This window comes from Tyto alba, unplaced genomic scaffold (assembly GCF_018691265.1).
Source record: "Tyto alba isolate M040663 unplaced genomic scaffold, T.alba_DEE_v4.0 Super-Scaffold_41, whole genome shotgun sequence".
In the NCBI taxonomy this organism is placed as follows: domain Eukaryota; kingdom Metazoa; phylum Chordata; class Aves; order Strigiformes; family Tytonidae; genus Tyto; species Tyto alba.
In genome coordinates this window covers 13,388,501-13,403,968 of record NW_024881317.1, presented here as the reverse complement: position 1 = coordinate 13,403,968, position 15,468 = coordinate 13,388,501, and the positions used below count along the sequence as shown (strand labels likewise).

General features: G+C 34.8%; 1 protein-coding gene across 4 annotated transcripts in view; it reads right to left on the bottom strand.

Annotated features, from left to right (window-relative positions):
- Nucleotides 1-167: 167 nt before the first annotated feature.
- DMXL2 (Dmx like 2) overlaps nucleotides 168-15,468 on the bottom strand; it is a 54,166-nt gene continuing 38,865 nt past the window's right edge. The window contains exons 28-45 of one of the 4 annotated variants that reach the window (XM_042803763.1): nucleotides 15,168-15,416; nucleotides 14,221-14,259; nucleotides 13,386-13,567; nucleotides 12,909-13,039; nucleotides 11,876-11,961; nucleotides 11,433-11,634; nucleotides 10,276-10,393; nucleotides 9,401-9,463; nucleotides 8,921-9,007; nucleotides 8,719-8,840; nucleotides 7,828-7,966; nucleotides 7,168-7,228; nucleotides 6,954-7,081; nucleotides 5,412-5,489; nucleotides 4,702-4,793; nucleotides 4,084-4,136; nucleotides 2,711-2,928; nucleotides 168-1,651 (exon numbers count right to left, since the gene is read on the bottom strand). In XM_042803763.1, the coding sequence (XP_042659697.1) occupies nucleotides 1,442-1,651; nucleotides 2,711-2,928; nucleotides 4,084-4,136; nucleotides 4,702-4,793; nucleotides 5,412-5,489; nucleotides 6,954-7,081; nucleotides 7,168-7,228; nucleotides 7,828-7,966; nucleotides 8,719-8,840; nucleotides 8,921-9,007; nucleotides 9,401-9,463; nucleotides 10,276-10,393; nucleotides 11,433-11,634; nucleotides 11,876-11,961; nucleotides 12,909-13,039; nucleotides 13,386-13,567; nucleotides 14,221-14,259; nucleotides 15,168-15,416 (2,258 nt within the window). In that variant the 3' untranslated portion in view covers nucleotides 168-1,441. The remainder of the gene's footprint in view (nucleotides 1,652-2,710; nucleotides 2,929-4,083; nucleotides 4,137-4,701; nucleotides 4,794-5,411; nucleotides 5,490-6,953; nucleotides 7,082-7,167; nucleotides 7,229-7,827; nucleotides 7,967-8,718; nucleotides 8,841-8,920; nucleotides 9,008-9,400; nucleotides 9,464-10,275; nucleotides 10,394-11,432; nucleotides 11,635-11,875; nucleotides 11,962-12,908; nucleotides 13,040-13,385; nucleotides 13,568-14,220; nucleotides 14,260-15,167; nucleotides 15,417-15,468) is intronic. The other 3 variants (XM_042803765.1, XM_042803764.1, XM_042803766.1) reach the window with 3 other exon arrangements.

Below are 15,468 nucleotides of genomic sequence, written 5' to 3'. Positions count from 1 at the left end.
AACCTTATGCTTTTCTTAGACAGCTGAAAATAAAATGCAAACAGTTAATCCTTTTATCTCAGTACAGTCTGAGGTCAAGTTAAAGCTAGCTCAGGTTCTATCCAGTCAATTTACTGGAGGTTTAGTTAAACCTATTTAAATATAAGGAAGAGGTCTGGAATGGACTGTTCCATGAAATAAAAGTAATTTATTTAACTTACAAAGGGAAAACTAAACAATGACATTTACTCTTCTTTCTTTTCATACTTCTCATACTTCACAGCCTGCAATTTAAAATCACCTTTGGAGAAAGGTGCTTTTTATTCTAGTATATTTTACAATACAGCACAGACATCAAAATTTTCATTGGAAGAATAAGACAGTTTGTTAACATTTAAATATGCAGACATCCGTTCCAGTCTCTTAAGAACATGTTTTTTGTTTACAACAGAAAAATACATCTGACAACAGTAGCTAGTTATATTACAAGCAAACAATATTGAACTCTGCATAGTTTATACAATATACTGTGGTAATAACTTAATTACCAGTTTTATCCACTATTTACTAGCTGGCCACATAAAGCCTGACATTCATCTGAAATGTGGCATCATACGTTCCAGTGGTATTTTCTTAACAGCTTCATTTAATGAAGTATTTTCTGGACAAACAAATTTCAAAACTAAAAGCTGACTAGAATCATAGATGTCTTCACTACAAACGTTTAGTGCTTACAATACATTCCTAAAGTAAAGGCAGGTGTCCAATAGAAAACATAGCTGTCAGAAAGAAAGGAAAATAGTGTGCAAATTAAAAATAATTGCATTTAAAAATGTGTTGATGTGCAAGTTACATTATCAACTGTGTATTAATAATAACTGGGAAAAAAATCTCGGCATAAAATGATACATTTCTCACAGTACGTTCTTGATTGCACATGTTCCATGGCATTTGCATCCATTATACTTCCTTGTGAAAATCAAATACACTGAGTACCCTTAACTAAAACTAAACTATTTTACAATGGGAAGTTGTACACATGCTTCAATTAGTGGGAAAAATTGTAATAAAAATAATCAGAATCACATCAGAAATGCTGACTGATTTGTAGAGCCACAGTGCTTGTTAAGTGACTGACAGTTGTCAGAGTCTTTACAACACACTTACTAAATGCAGCTTGTGGGTTACTGAACAATAACCCCACCTACGACTGACTGTGCTGGGTTTAATTCTTTGCTTTTACAGTACAGTACATGCATTTCCACCCCAGTGATCCTTATGGGCATACTCAAAATATACCTGTTGTGAAAGTTGCTTCTTTTTTTTTTTAAATCTTTTTCCCCATAATATTTAATGCTGCAGTAACTGCGTTGAAAGGAAACGTTTCCTTTCCACAGTGCTTATCACTGTGTTTTTAGCTACTTAAAGGGACATGTAAAAACCAGGATTAGCTCACATAACACTACAGAATGTCAAAAATGCCTGGAGGTACATTGAAAGCATTGGGAAGAACCCTCATTTTCAGCGTGCCATCTGCTCCACAGGAGAAGATACGATTGCCTTGCACAGTTTCAATCTGGGTGACACCAGCACCAATATTTCTGAAAATGGACTGCTTAGCATGTTCATTTTTAAATGAGTGAATTAAATTATAGCCAGTCAGTCTCCACACCTGTACCAAAAGAATGACAAAAGGAGATTAAAATTAGGATTTGTATTTTTTCCCTAATGTTTCAGATTCCTGGCTGTTCTAAACCCTATTCAACAAAGATAAAGGATATTTTTTGTTGTCTATTAGCAAGAGTTACAACAAGTCCGAGAGTCCTGAGAGGCTCCTGATGAAGCATAAAGCAAAACAGCATAAGGCTACCTTAATCTGGGCCAGCTCATTACTGGGCAGGGTGAAGCTGCCCTGTATTACCTGATCAGTAGTGCCCCTCCCGGCTTCCCCCCACCATGAAATGCTGCAACATGGAAATGCTTTTCTGCTAAGGAATGCTGCGGAGAGTAAGCTGCATACTGAGTAGCATGCAAAGTGGGAGCACAGCCATCTGAGCTCTCTGTTGTGTCCTACGTTGCAGGAACCCTCACCAAGACCAGGCCATGAAGTGTGGCCCATTAAACAGTGTGCAGTCCAGCTAAAAGGAAAAGAACTGTATTCTCCTTCTCTTTACCAAGTTCTTGTATTTCCTTCCTTTAGTATTCAGGAAACAAGCCCATTAAAACAGGGACTGTATTTCTGGTTTGTTGTTGTTTGTTTGTTACTACTATGACATCTCACAGTAGCTGTCTGGGGCTACAGCATCAAAAGGAAAAACCAGAACTTGGTGCTACAGAAACTTCACACAGTGTTTAAGTTACTGAGCGTCCCCTATATTACAGAGAGAGATACCCAAAGGCAAAACCAGAATATTTATGAGAGAGATAAAGCTAAGATTTCACAATCATGCACTTTGCTTTATTCACTTAAAATTTAGTCACACGACTTTAGAAAGACTGTTTTATCTTATTTAGCAGAGAACAAAACCCGCTTGGTTTAGAAGGATATTAGTATATTTAAGTTTATGTAATAAACATGAGGCGAGCATCCTATATATCAAATATAGGTTTGGGTTTGTTTTTGTTTTGTTACCACATCATCTGGCTGTTTACAGCATGCTGATAAACATATGTCAATACACTACTTAAGCTAAATACTCTCCTATACAATTCAGCTCCTCCAATACCTTACCTTCATGTTACCTTCTGCTGAGCCTGTAACAAAATAGTCCTCAGAAGGATCCAGTGCAAGGGCCTTAATAGCTGATTCATGTGCTTGGAAGGTGTAAAGGATTTGCCTCTGTCTGATGTCAAAGATGCAGATATATCCCTTCCTACCTCCAGAAATTAGCAGTTGATGTTTAGGTGCATACTGAAGTACTGTGGCACCATGGTCATGACAAGTGAAGGCTGAAGAAGGAGGATGTCAGAATTTAATAGATTTGAAACTGTAAGTAGCTTTCAATCTTAAAATGCATTTCTTCTATAAATTGTTATGTGAATATTTTTTAACTTGACAGATACATTCCTTCATATGGGTAACGTCTCATCAGCTGACAGCTTTTTGCTCTCATAAGAGCTATATAGATCTAATGCACAAGAAAGCATAATATGCAATCTAATTTATTTTAGAATACAGGCACATAGCTGAATTTAAAAAACTGAGAAAATATTAAATTCACCACATTAAGTTCAATTAAATTCCTGAGTTAAAAAATACTATAGCTGAACTAAAAAATTAAAGTAAACATTAATTGCCTTATAGATATGTATTATTATATTCTAATTTCCTAACCTACTTTTCATAGGAGCCCTGCCTCAATTTCTTTAAAATGAGGCTGAACTTCTGTGCAATCTTCTAGTTTTAAAATATGAATCTCAGAATGTACCTATTGCTTATTCAAGTATTGCAATTGTTTGTATATGTTTATGATGGTTGAATTTTCTCTTTTAAAAGTCCAGGATATTATATTTGGATTTGTATGTAGTTTTTGTATGTAGTTTTTGTATGTATTTTTCTTTCATAGCACAACATAGATTTTTGCTTTAGTTTGTTACATAAAGATGAAATTATTGAACTTGGTCAAATAGGCACAAACATCTTTATAAGAATCCAGTCCAAGTGCTGAAAGACAAGGACAGTAGACAGGAGTTGCTTCTACTGTTACCTACAGTTATCTTTTCCCCTGTGCTTCAGCAGAATACTGGATATATTAATTAAGTGCCAGTGGAAGCGAAAGCCTGCATACACATAAGAGTTCAATAATGCAGCCTTAATTAGTCAGCTGTTAATTTTTTTCAGGACTGTATTCAGATATTTGAGACTTTATTAATACTGTCAGAAAAACAGCTTTGTGTATGACCTTCTTTCTTCTTATTTTTTTATATAGAGCAGATTAACATCATGCTAGAGACTAAACAGTACCAGCTCTGGTGCACTAGTGTGTAACACGTATTTAGACCAGTTCCCCAGTGCAATTTTTTCCCCTTGCCCCAAATGCATACACATGCTATACTTCCCTAGTCAATAAGAAGTAGAGGTTTAATTTTCACTGCAGTACTTACCATGTATAAGACTGTTGCCAGATGAAACCAAAGTGTCCCAGAGGCACACATTTCTGAGGGGGAAAAAAATAAGTCGTTATGGCCTGTTGCTAAGTGATTCATGGGGTGACATGACTCGAAGTGCTCACATTTTATGTCAAAGCCTAGAAGGTAGAACTGAACAAGGAGCCCTTGGCTCTGCAGTCACTGGAGAGTATATGCAGGGTTAAGAGCTTTAATTCTTTCTGTGCTCTTTTATGCTTCTTACATTTCAGATGTGTATTAATCCTAGGTTGTATCAAGAAGTTACAGAAGTTGTTCTTTTCAGAGAAAAAGAATTATCTTGCCTACGCTGAACATATTTCTCCCCCCAGCAACATCATGTCAAGCTAGTTGCATTTGGAATACACCCCGAAAAAACTGGCAAACTGTTGAACACTCTTTACAAAAACTAGATTTGGGGAACTAGCTACTGAAGGAATGATGTTCAAAGAAATCACCTGGCAAATTCAAGCTGTAACAAAGCTTGGAACACTGAGCCTTAAAATGTCATCCATGCATTAACGCACAAGAGCTAGTAAGTTAATGGAGATGAATAGGTAGCTTTGGTGAAATTCCTCATTGTTTCTTGAAACGCACCTGTTATCATTGGACTGTCCTGATGTAGCAACTAGACTTGAAGAGGTTATAAATGCAAAGTCACTTGTGGTTTTACTGTGGCACTGCCAGCTCTATTAAAAACAAAACAAACAAAAAAGATGCTATCTTACCAGTTGTAGTCTGCATCAAAAGTTACTATCAGTCTGATGTCGCTGATAGCATAACACAAGCAGTCTTTTAAACAAAGTTTAAAAACAGACAGGCAATGCAGTTTGAAACCTCAGAGAATGGAGCTATGGATTAAAAATACAGTATAAAATAAAAAGCTACTGAAATAAGTGAACAATAACAAATCCATAATGTAGTGTATCACAACAGCCTGAATTTCAAATTAAGCACGGTCTTCATGTACTGTTAAGAAGGAGTGAAAAGGATTGAAGAGTGTATTTTTACTAAGTCTTGGAGTTGAAAAGTCATTACTATCATCTCTGACTGATAATTTAATCAAGGATAATGCTGAAGTAGCATTTTTAATTACCTAGTAACTTATGTTTATTGTACAATTACTTTTCCAAAGATGCATCATTGAAACTCTACAGTTGTTTTCATGAAGTATGGCAATGAAAAAGCAGCAAAATCAAAAATGTCTCAGTGAAACTCCTATGGTCTTGGCCTGTCTGAAGTCACAAAGACTTAAATTTCCTCTATAAAAAGAAAAAAAATTGTTTTAAAAACTTCTGTTTACTTACCAGATAGGGCTTAGGATTTGAGGTGGTTTGGTTTACTTGCCAAATACTTAGAAATCCTTCACCATCGGCAACACCACACTGCAAGGAATGAAGCATTTTTTACCATAATGTACAGGTTACGGGATGATTACTTCATGACAGTAAACAGGTGATTTCAGGAGGAAACCTACCTAAAGCACCAAACCATTGCCTGCACATTAAATATCAACAGCAATGATTGTCAGGTACAAAAAAGTGGTTTAGAAGCCAAGTGAGTTCAAGTGCCGATTGTTTAATGACTGATGCTGTCCTACATACCTAACGCTTTTCTGGAAATGGAGGCTTCTTAAGTGTGGAAGCTTATCTTTCAAAACCTAATGTTAAATACTAAAGTGTACATGAAAATACTTCATAAAGTTACATATATGTCCACCTGCACTAAAAGCATGATGACAATTATGGAAGGACTGTACTATATCATGAATGGTAAAATGACTGAGTTATATTTGTTAAGCAAAATGCATAACAATTAATACTGTATATTCTATACAGCATATTCTATACCTATAAGCATTTTACAAAATGTTTTTAGAAATATTTAAAATTATTTTTTATATTTTCTCCTTTTAGTCTGGTTTTGTAAGTCCTGCCTGAGTGATCTCCATGTGAAGCAGGGAGGACAATTAGTACACTTTAATTATTTTCCTTAAAATTGATTCCCATGTGATGTTATGATTGAAATATCTCAAAACATAATCAAACCACTAATTAAAAAAAAAAAAAATTAAATGAGATTTTATGCTACCTGAAAATAGGTATGCTGGGTATACTTTATATTTCCAGCTATTTCTAAATGTTGACCTTTGCTGTTTTATATCTTAGTCACACCCAAACAACTTTAATTTACTTTTTATGGCTCTTAACTATCATGAAGTTAAATAGCTTGTCAGTAGTACTCAGGCAAGAACAGCTTAAATAACAGAATAGACAACATGAAAAACTGAAGAGGTGGGTATTCCTCCCAATTTCTTTCTTTGTCCACTTCTGTTCTCTGCATCTCATATACCTCACAGAGTAATTTCTGGCCAAAGCGTATGGCTCTTTTGTACACTCTGTTCTTTACTGTACTGGAGTATACCTACATTCTTCAACTAATAGGCTATGTGATATATAAAAACATATATGCCTAGACTGACATACATTTGTTTCTACAAAATAAGCAAGCTTTTTTTTTTTTTTTTATGTTTAATTTAAAATGGTGACTGCATGGGAACACAGATTTCAGAAGAGGGAGAACAAAAAGTCTGAAAATAAGGCAAATAGGATATGGGATAGCAGTGGGAAGCTGACAGAAGAGAAGGGAGAGTAAGGGTCAGCATTTATTACAAAGCTTCCATATGCAGCCAAAATGCATGATATGATACTACTTGTGGCATCATTCTAGGCCATCTTAACAGTTTGGTGTGTCACCAGTTAAAAGTGTTTTAGAGGTCACACCACAACCAAATGTTTACTTATGAATTAAAAAAAAAAAAAAGGAAAAATCTTAAATGTTTTACTTGCCTTATTGCCCTGGGAATTGAAATACATTCTTGTAACCCTGGCATTCCCAGCCTGCTGGAAGCATACCAATTGCTGTGGCCTTGTCCACTCAAACATTCTAACACTACCATCTTGTGCTCCTGTAAGATCTAAGATTAAAAGACAGATGTTCATTCATACTACAGTATTTTATAGAAAATTATCTACTCCATACTAATAAGTGTGATTCACTTACAATACTGATGGACTGGATGTGAAGCCATTCTCTTGATGTTATTCAGATTTCTTTTAATAAGCTTCATAGAAAACAAATGAAAATTAGAATCTTTTTGAAAAAAAGACATAAACACACTTTTCAATTTTGTTTATACTACTACATGGTGCGTGTCCCCAGTTAAAAAATAATCCATTAAGCTAACATTATTTGCATCTAATTATGTTTAGTTGAAGTATAGTGATTAAAGCCTGTTTATGACAGCATTTTTAGATATGGCAGTTCAAATAGTATTAATACTGTCTTCTGTTATACAAAGAACTTAAGCATGTGCTGATGTGTATGCTTTTGATATTAGTCCCAATGCAAGAATTTAATGTTTGGGATTGTTCTGATTTGCTTTTTTTGTTTGGTTTTGTCCCCAGAAACTCCAAGTCCTACCTCAAAGTTCTCATAATAAAGAGAAAAAACCTATTGTCCCATTATTATCTATGTCACAATAATTCCATGCCTCAATGTACAAGTAAATGCTTAGTTTGACCTTCTTTTTGACCAGCCCTTGATCACTGTATGTCAACATTGAATTAACAGCATGATGACTAATGCACACTAGGTGTCTCTACTAAATAATACACTAAAATAATAACAGTCTCCTGAGCTGCACATAACAAAAGTACTTACCACGCCAGCTCCAGTGCTAGTTTGACCACTGCCTAACCATGGCATAGATGAAGATGGTTGTATTTGACTCACTCCAAAAGATGGTCCAGTTGACTGAGTGAGTGTTGTGGTAGAACCACGAAAGTCAATATCATCAGAACTGTAAAAGAACAGCAGTGTTCTGTTTTAAACAAATGTTTCTTTGCTACCAATGCTGTTTGCTCAGCTCACTGTCAAGAGCCTAATGGCAGTGGGCAGAGGAAGTGATTATAATGAGACTATAAATTGATAATTCCTGCAGTTGCATTGCACAAACGCTTTCCACCTGCACCAAAGCTATTGGTGTTTAACCTCAACAGATGATCCTAACTGTGGTAGATAGATGTTGACAATATAAGCTCTCTTGGGAAGAATATTATTGGAATATTCCTGACCTGTGTGTCTATAGGTATATCTATTCTGTGCAATGGAGTGTGGTACAGATAAGTGCTTGCTGCAGCTGGTACATTTGCAGGTCTCAGCACAATAATGGAGGTGACAATAATTCAGGCTGCTGCATTATACAACTAGCATCAGCTACCACAACTAACCTCAACTCTGCAATGATGCAGCTGCAGTGTTGCTAAGGTAGCACTTCATTTATTAGCTTATGCACCATGGGATTTTACTTCACTGTGCAGTGCAGACACACCCAAAATACTCAAACCCCTCAAAACATTAGTTTCTCTATGTGTAAAACAGACAGTAATTATTCTTTTTGCCTTCTGTCACTCCTTTGTAAAGCAATCTGAGACCTATTGAAGATGACTAATTACCTTTTTTTTGGTATGATCCAGTTGCACTTACACGGGTATATATCCTGCCTCACAGTAAACCAATGCTCTTAATGTAACCACAAAGAAACAATCTTACCTTTTAGACTCTCTGTCATATTCTTCCCCAATCCATATAAATGACTGAGCAGCCAGTAGAGCTGAAATATCAAGTTCTTGAACATCGTGTGTAGATGCCAAAACAATTTCATTGCTGTTTGCCTATGCAGCACAAATAGAAAATTTATACTAACTATAATTAAGATCTTTCTATTACATTTATTGTAGTATTTGAGGCTTACCTTATTAACTGCAAATGCCATTATCATATCTGATTCTTTGTGAATGATTTTCGCTTTTCCTCCAGGGTAGCCAAGATCTGCCTCAACCTACAAAACATTGGTAAGAAATTCCAATTAGCATGAAAATCCATTTTATAGTGGTACATTCAGACTGCAAAAATCTATACAAAATTCATGCAAGAAAAGTTCAGTGGCCTCAGCATTGTTTAGGAAGCTAAACTTTAGACTTCTCATACTCTGATGTTCTAGAAGCCAGAAGTTATATTTGAGTGTAAGAAACACAAAGTTGTGTGTGCAACACTATTTACAAGGTGTTCACTCATCCCAGTTATCAGGACATCCAAAGTTAATTCACTGATTAAAAGCCTGCAACACAGACTACACAGAACATATAGCTTCTGTTAGTCACATTAGAGAAATAAAAGCCAGTTCCACAGAACTTTTAAGAATGTGCTAGAGGTTTGGGAGAAGGGATACTACCTTGGTTTTGTGATCTTCTGCTACGCAGTTTTGTTTGACCTGCTCCACACGATCTTCTACAGACTACATAACATCACACAGTCACAAACACAAAACACATGCACAAACAAATATAAAAAAAGAATGAAACATTCCAAACTAGATTTTAAAGGCCACTCTGTCAGTAAATGATGACAAATGTATTTTTAACTTTTTATAAAAGGCACAGAAACTAAGACAGGAATCTAAACAAACTCACTTAAAATGTAATGCCTCCTAGATGAACACAAAATGTATGATATAGTAACTAAATGGAGGAGTAATACACACACAAACTCCATACTTACAGGAATTCTTAAAGATTTTAAATAGCATACTTATTTCCCCTGGTATTTATGTGTTGGTTTAAGTTTTCAGTTAGAACTCATTACAGTTGTAACTGGTACAATTCGTAAAGCCCCATATTATATATTACTATATAATATTACTTTTATATGTATATATTACTCATGCATATATACATATACACAAAGTAATAGCTCATTTAAATTTATTTTTCAATAGGACACAAAAAAAAAATTATACGAATACTCAAATTTATTTACTTATTACCATTATTGCAAATGTTCTGTTTCTTTATTAGGACAGTATTCAAATACAAGAAGGTAAGGTGAGATATGTCTTGTCTAAAAATATTTGGTTCAGTTGATATTTCAATAAACAACATGACAGTCATGTTGAGTTAAAAAACCAAAACAAAACTAAACAAACACTGTTAAAAGAAAGGAAATTGAAATGCCAACGAAAAAGTGGAAAGAAAAATTAAAAGAAATACTGAAGAGACTGAGAAACAGTTATAATTGAGCTTTCTTTTAAAAGTTACATCCTCTGTTTACCTCACTTTGCTTTCTTTTCTTTGTGAATATATATCTTATGAAGGTCTCCTGGAGAAGTTCTTGCTTCACAAGAAAATGCCAGAGCCTTTTTGCTGGAAGAGCTGAATAATCCTTTGATCTGGATAAAACAAAAAAAAAAAAAAAAAAAGCATAAATGTAATTAAAGGTGGACAAAAAACAAATCTAAAGAAACACTCTGAATTACTTTAGTTGAAATTCCAATTTGAAGAAAAAAATACCCACAAAAGTTTAAGCTCTAATTCATTTAAGGCAAGTATCAAGAGATACTTTTTTCTTGCATTTTTATGAAATCCACATTATGTTACTAACTTCCAAGTACTACTGTTTAATCTGCTGACTTACATTTATGTCTATATTTGCACTCCACTAAAACTGCTTTTATGTTGAAATTATGCTGGCCCTACAGAATTTTCTTATGTATTTCTTTCAAAACAATTCACAAATATTTAGCTAATATAGGAGCCAAATAAAATTCATTGCCTTAGATTTGAGGACAAATATTTCTAAAACAGCAGTGCATGTTTGTAAGGATATTTTAATAAAATCCTATAGCAGTATCAACCATAGAAATCCGAAATCATATATAGTGAGCAAATCTAAAGTTGTTCAGTACACTGAGAAAAGCAAGCTGGTTTTGAGTTGAAATATGGTTCACTATCTGCAGTTAAAGATACCTGCAAGCACAACACTGGCCTAAACACAGGATTGGCTTTACAAGGACCGTACTACAACTTTCTTTCTCTCCTTCTCCTGACATCTACATGTGTTCTATAACTCTTCTCCTTTGTTGCTGAGGTGGGGTGGGAGACAGCTGCTGCTGGAGGAACAGTAAAAGAGGTTAAATAGGGCCTTCCCAGCAGCAGCTGTTGTCCTTGATTTGTAGTGCTTCAAGCTCCACTCTTTCCTTCTTATTTTCCTTTCTTGCTGTAGCTGAGAGGTGTAGCAGAATAAGTAAAGGCTGCTGCAGGAGACAGCTGCATAAGAAGGAACAAAGGGACGAGGGAAAGTGGTTTCTATGAAGTATTGGCTAGAACTAAGATCTAGCCAACCTTCATTTGGCTGTTTAACTTTAGGTGGAACTACTCTAGTATTTCTATTATCAAAGAATGTGGTTTTGCCAGGAAAAAAATACTTACTTGAATGGTGTGTTTTCAGGTTCAATCATTGCTTTATTGCGGAGAATAGCTGGTCCTGCACCTATGCCAAGGTCACTAGGGTAAGTATTGATGTAGTTTGGTGGTGGGCCTTCAAATTGGTCCATTCTGTCTTGAAGAATCTGTTCCCAGTGTTCCAAATTTTTTATTACAGCAATGCCCAGTGGTGATGTTACAGGCAGATCTAAACAGCAATATTAAAAAAGCAAGGCTTAGAGGGAAAAAGAAAATCATTTAAGTTACAGTGTGTATAAAAAACCAGACTAATGCAATCATCCCCCCCAAAAAAATTATTGAAAGGAAATGTACGTGTTGGCAATTATAAAAAAATATGTATTAAATTATTTAAATTTAAAAATTAAAAAGCAAAGTCTGACAGAAAGCCACTTATATAGAAAACTAAAATGTAAAGCAGAATAACATACCAGAGAATTCCAGACCAGCAATGGGAAAGAAGTTCTTAATATTGTGCAGAACTAATTTTACCATTGTCAGATGCAGAAGAGCCCAGCTGTATAAAAAGAACAGATTTAGTTTTGTTAAAACATTAACACAGTTATCTGCAGAATATTCTTCTCCTTCTACCAAATACACAGATTAGAGAAACAGTGTAGATGGTTCACTGAGGTTTACCTGATACATAAAGCTACTTATATATCAACTATACAACATATGGGTGCTATTAAGGCACCTCACTGTAACAGAGTATCCCCCTTCTCTTTTTTACAATCCCCAGATTATTGCGTTCTTCCCCCAAATAAAAGAATGTGTATGCGTGAGCCTCTGCAAGACTGAGAATTAAGTTTCAGCCCCCTTAAACACCTCCTGAAATTCTCTATGAAATCACAATGAATACAGTCAAAACATTACTTGAGTTTGGTGTTCACAGCAGAAGCTTTCACACTGAAAGAGTCTCACAGATATTAAAGATACAAATCCTATACAGTAGAGCTGTAGGGATTAACGAGAGACCTGAAGAACACATGAGAGCTACCGCTTTTCTCCATTATTGTAATGCTGAGGTCATCCACTTTATTTCATTTTATCTTGCAGCATTTTGTCTTTTTAAGTGTTCTATTTAATCTGCCCCTCATTCAAAAACTAAAGATCACTCTTGAACTGGTAGTCTAAAACAGCTGGTATTGTGTAACCTCATGTTCTTTGTGTCTTAAAAATGAAGATAGGGTGTTTTAAATTTGTTTTTTCCCCTCCCCCAGAAATGGAAACCACACAGCTTTGACTTCCTAACCACTTCTTTTAAGGCAAGTAAATGGGTAACTGTTACTGTGATGAGAATGTGTCACTTCTGTAAACCCATTGCCACAAATAAATCTGTCCATAGTACCTAAATTATTTGACCTAAGCTGGACTGTGCAGAGGCCCTGTATTTTCTTTGATATGGAAGCAAAGGTAAGCACACAACAGAATCATTCTAAAATCATGGCAGTTTCTGCTAACCTGTAAGAATTGGCATCTTTGTGTTCCTGGATCTGTACCTCAGAAAGGAAAGCATCATCCTCTTCCTCATCACTGTGAATGCTTTCGTCAGAATCATATATAACACCACTGTCTGATAAAGGAAGAAATGGCTGCAATGCAAAATAAAAGCAATTTTCTGATCTCTTAATATTCAACTCTTTAGTTAATAACTGTTGTAGAGTTTAAATGACAACAGCTTAACCCATAAATAAGTTTCCCTTAAACATAAGGAAGTAGAAGGGGGAAGAGTGTTAATCTCTCTTACTGGCAAGAGACGTGTTTTGAAAAGTTAAGTAATAGACTTGTAGGCTCTTTATCTTTTATTATGAGGATAATATTCTGTGGTTTACTATGATGAGCACTCAAAATTTTCACGTTATTTTTGTCCTTTATAACTTAAACAGAGAATAAATATGCTTTTATGAACTGTAACTTATATTTTCCATTTTAAATTACCTTTGCCATAAAATAGTCCCACATGCTGAGTTCTGGAGGGATAAACTTTTCTTTGTAAGAGGGTCTTTCTGCAGGTACAGGTGGAGGTACAGTACTATCTTTTACTGGTCTTCCTGGCACTAGCATTCTCATATTAAACCGACGGCGATGTTTATCCATTTCTTCTGATGGAAGAGGTGGTGCTAAATTCAGGTGATTTGAAAAGCCGATATTAAGATTGAATCTTTAGAAATGGCTGTATTTTATAATTGAAGCAACTAAACCCATTGTTATTTGTACTAATTTCTACTGATTCAGAAATCAAAGCCAGCCTAAATAAAGTAAGTGTAATCATACAGAAAGTTCACTTATGATAAATACAGTAACTGTGGCATTTATTCATTGGATATATCATGAGAAATACATTTTATTATCTGGATTAAGTTCTCAGAAGATGTAGCTTTTAAGTAAAAAGCTTATAGATGAAAAATTTCTCAAGAAAAAAATGAAGAAATTTTGTTGAGAAACAAAAGTGATATATAAAATTTCACTAAACTGTAAACTGCACAAGTAACATCAGTTATACAAAATATAAGGCAAGGAATTCTTAACATAACAAAGCAAATTTGAATAGAGTCAGGCTTTTGAAAACTAAAATCCATTTTTGAAGTTTTATGATTTAAAATGTCTTAATATTTATCAAAATATTAATGTAGAGTTTGTTTTTCAAAGTGTTATCAGCCAGGCAACATTGAAATCACACTTACTTTATTATAAAGGAACTAGATATTTTAAAACTTTTTTTTTTTTAAAAAGCCACTACTAACATTCATCTACACTGCAAGACTTTACAAACCTTCATTACCATCCTCTGAAACATCAGAAGCTGTAGCAGCTTGTAGGTTAAAGGAAAACAAAATACATCTCAAATGAAGACATGACTGTATGTAAGTTATTTTCACAAGATGTTAATATGAATAACTGGCCTAAATGAGTTTGTTATTCCATGAATGACAAGTATCTGTTGCGCATACTTATAATGGCACATTGCCTCATTACTGTTCTGGTTTATATTTCAGATATGGAACATCTAATTTTTGCGTAACTTTCAAGCCTATTGTTGTTTTAAAATTCCATGTGATAGCATTTTTCAGTATTGTTGCAGTGCGAAGTCTATGACAAATGGTTGTATTTGCCTTTGTCTCCAGAGCCTGAATTCAATCTCCACTTCTGCTTTTCCTCAGGCAGTGTATCAAGACATGCTCATCTGTCTTTGCAAAATTCCTGGTTTTAGTTGGAGCTTACATATGCATGGACTATTTTTCTGCCAGATGAAGTTGATGTTTCTTACTTGTGGTCTTATGCAAGGTGAAATAATATCTTGCAATAGAAACTGGTTTCAGAAATAGTATTTCCAAGTTACTGCAGTCATTAAACAGTAACACTCACCTCACATTCAGAAAACCATAGCTATTGACACTGATTTATACAATTTGTTTTTTTCACTAAAAGATAATGACTGAAAGTTCTGAAAAGTATTATAAGTAAGCATCTAACAGTAATATTATTAATATAACTGTGCACTTTTTATGGCAACTTCAAAATGTGCTGGGTGCCATTACAAAAGACAACTGCAAGACTAATATTTTTTCTGCTTTTTAATTAACATAAGTTCTCTTGCCAGTAGATACTTAAATTCTGCTTGCTTGTTTTTTGTCTTTAAAAGGAATGAATTATCTCCTACTAAGTTACCAAAAGGTATAAAATGCAAAACATCAGTATGACCTTTAGAGAACAAAGTACCTGGAATATTTTCTGACTGTCTTCGAGGTTTTACAAGAAGTTTTACTCCTCCACCAAAAACAGCAGCCCACATTCGACTGTTCAAAGGATGGGCTGCTAGTCGGAATAATTCATTACATGAATTGGTTGCAAGGGCATGTATAAGGAGACTCAGGTAGACAGCTACAACAGCTTCACAAAGTAGGATGTTTAACTTTGGTTGATCTTCATCCTGAGCTGAACTTAAGAGATTTATAAGTGAACTCACACCTGCAAAGGGAAAAGAGAAGTTCTAAGTTAAATGAGTAGGAGTGCAAGTATA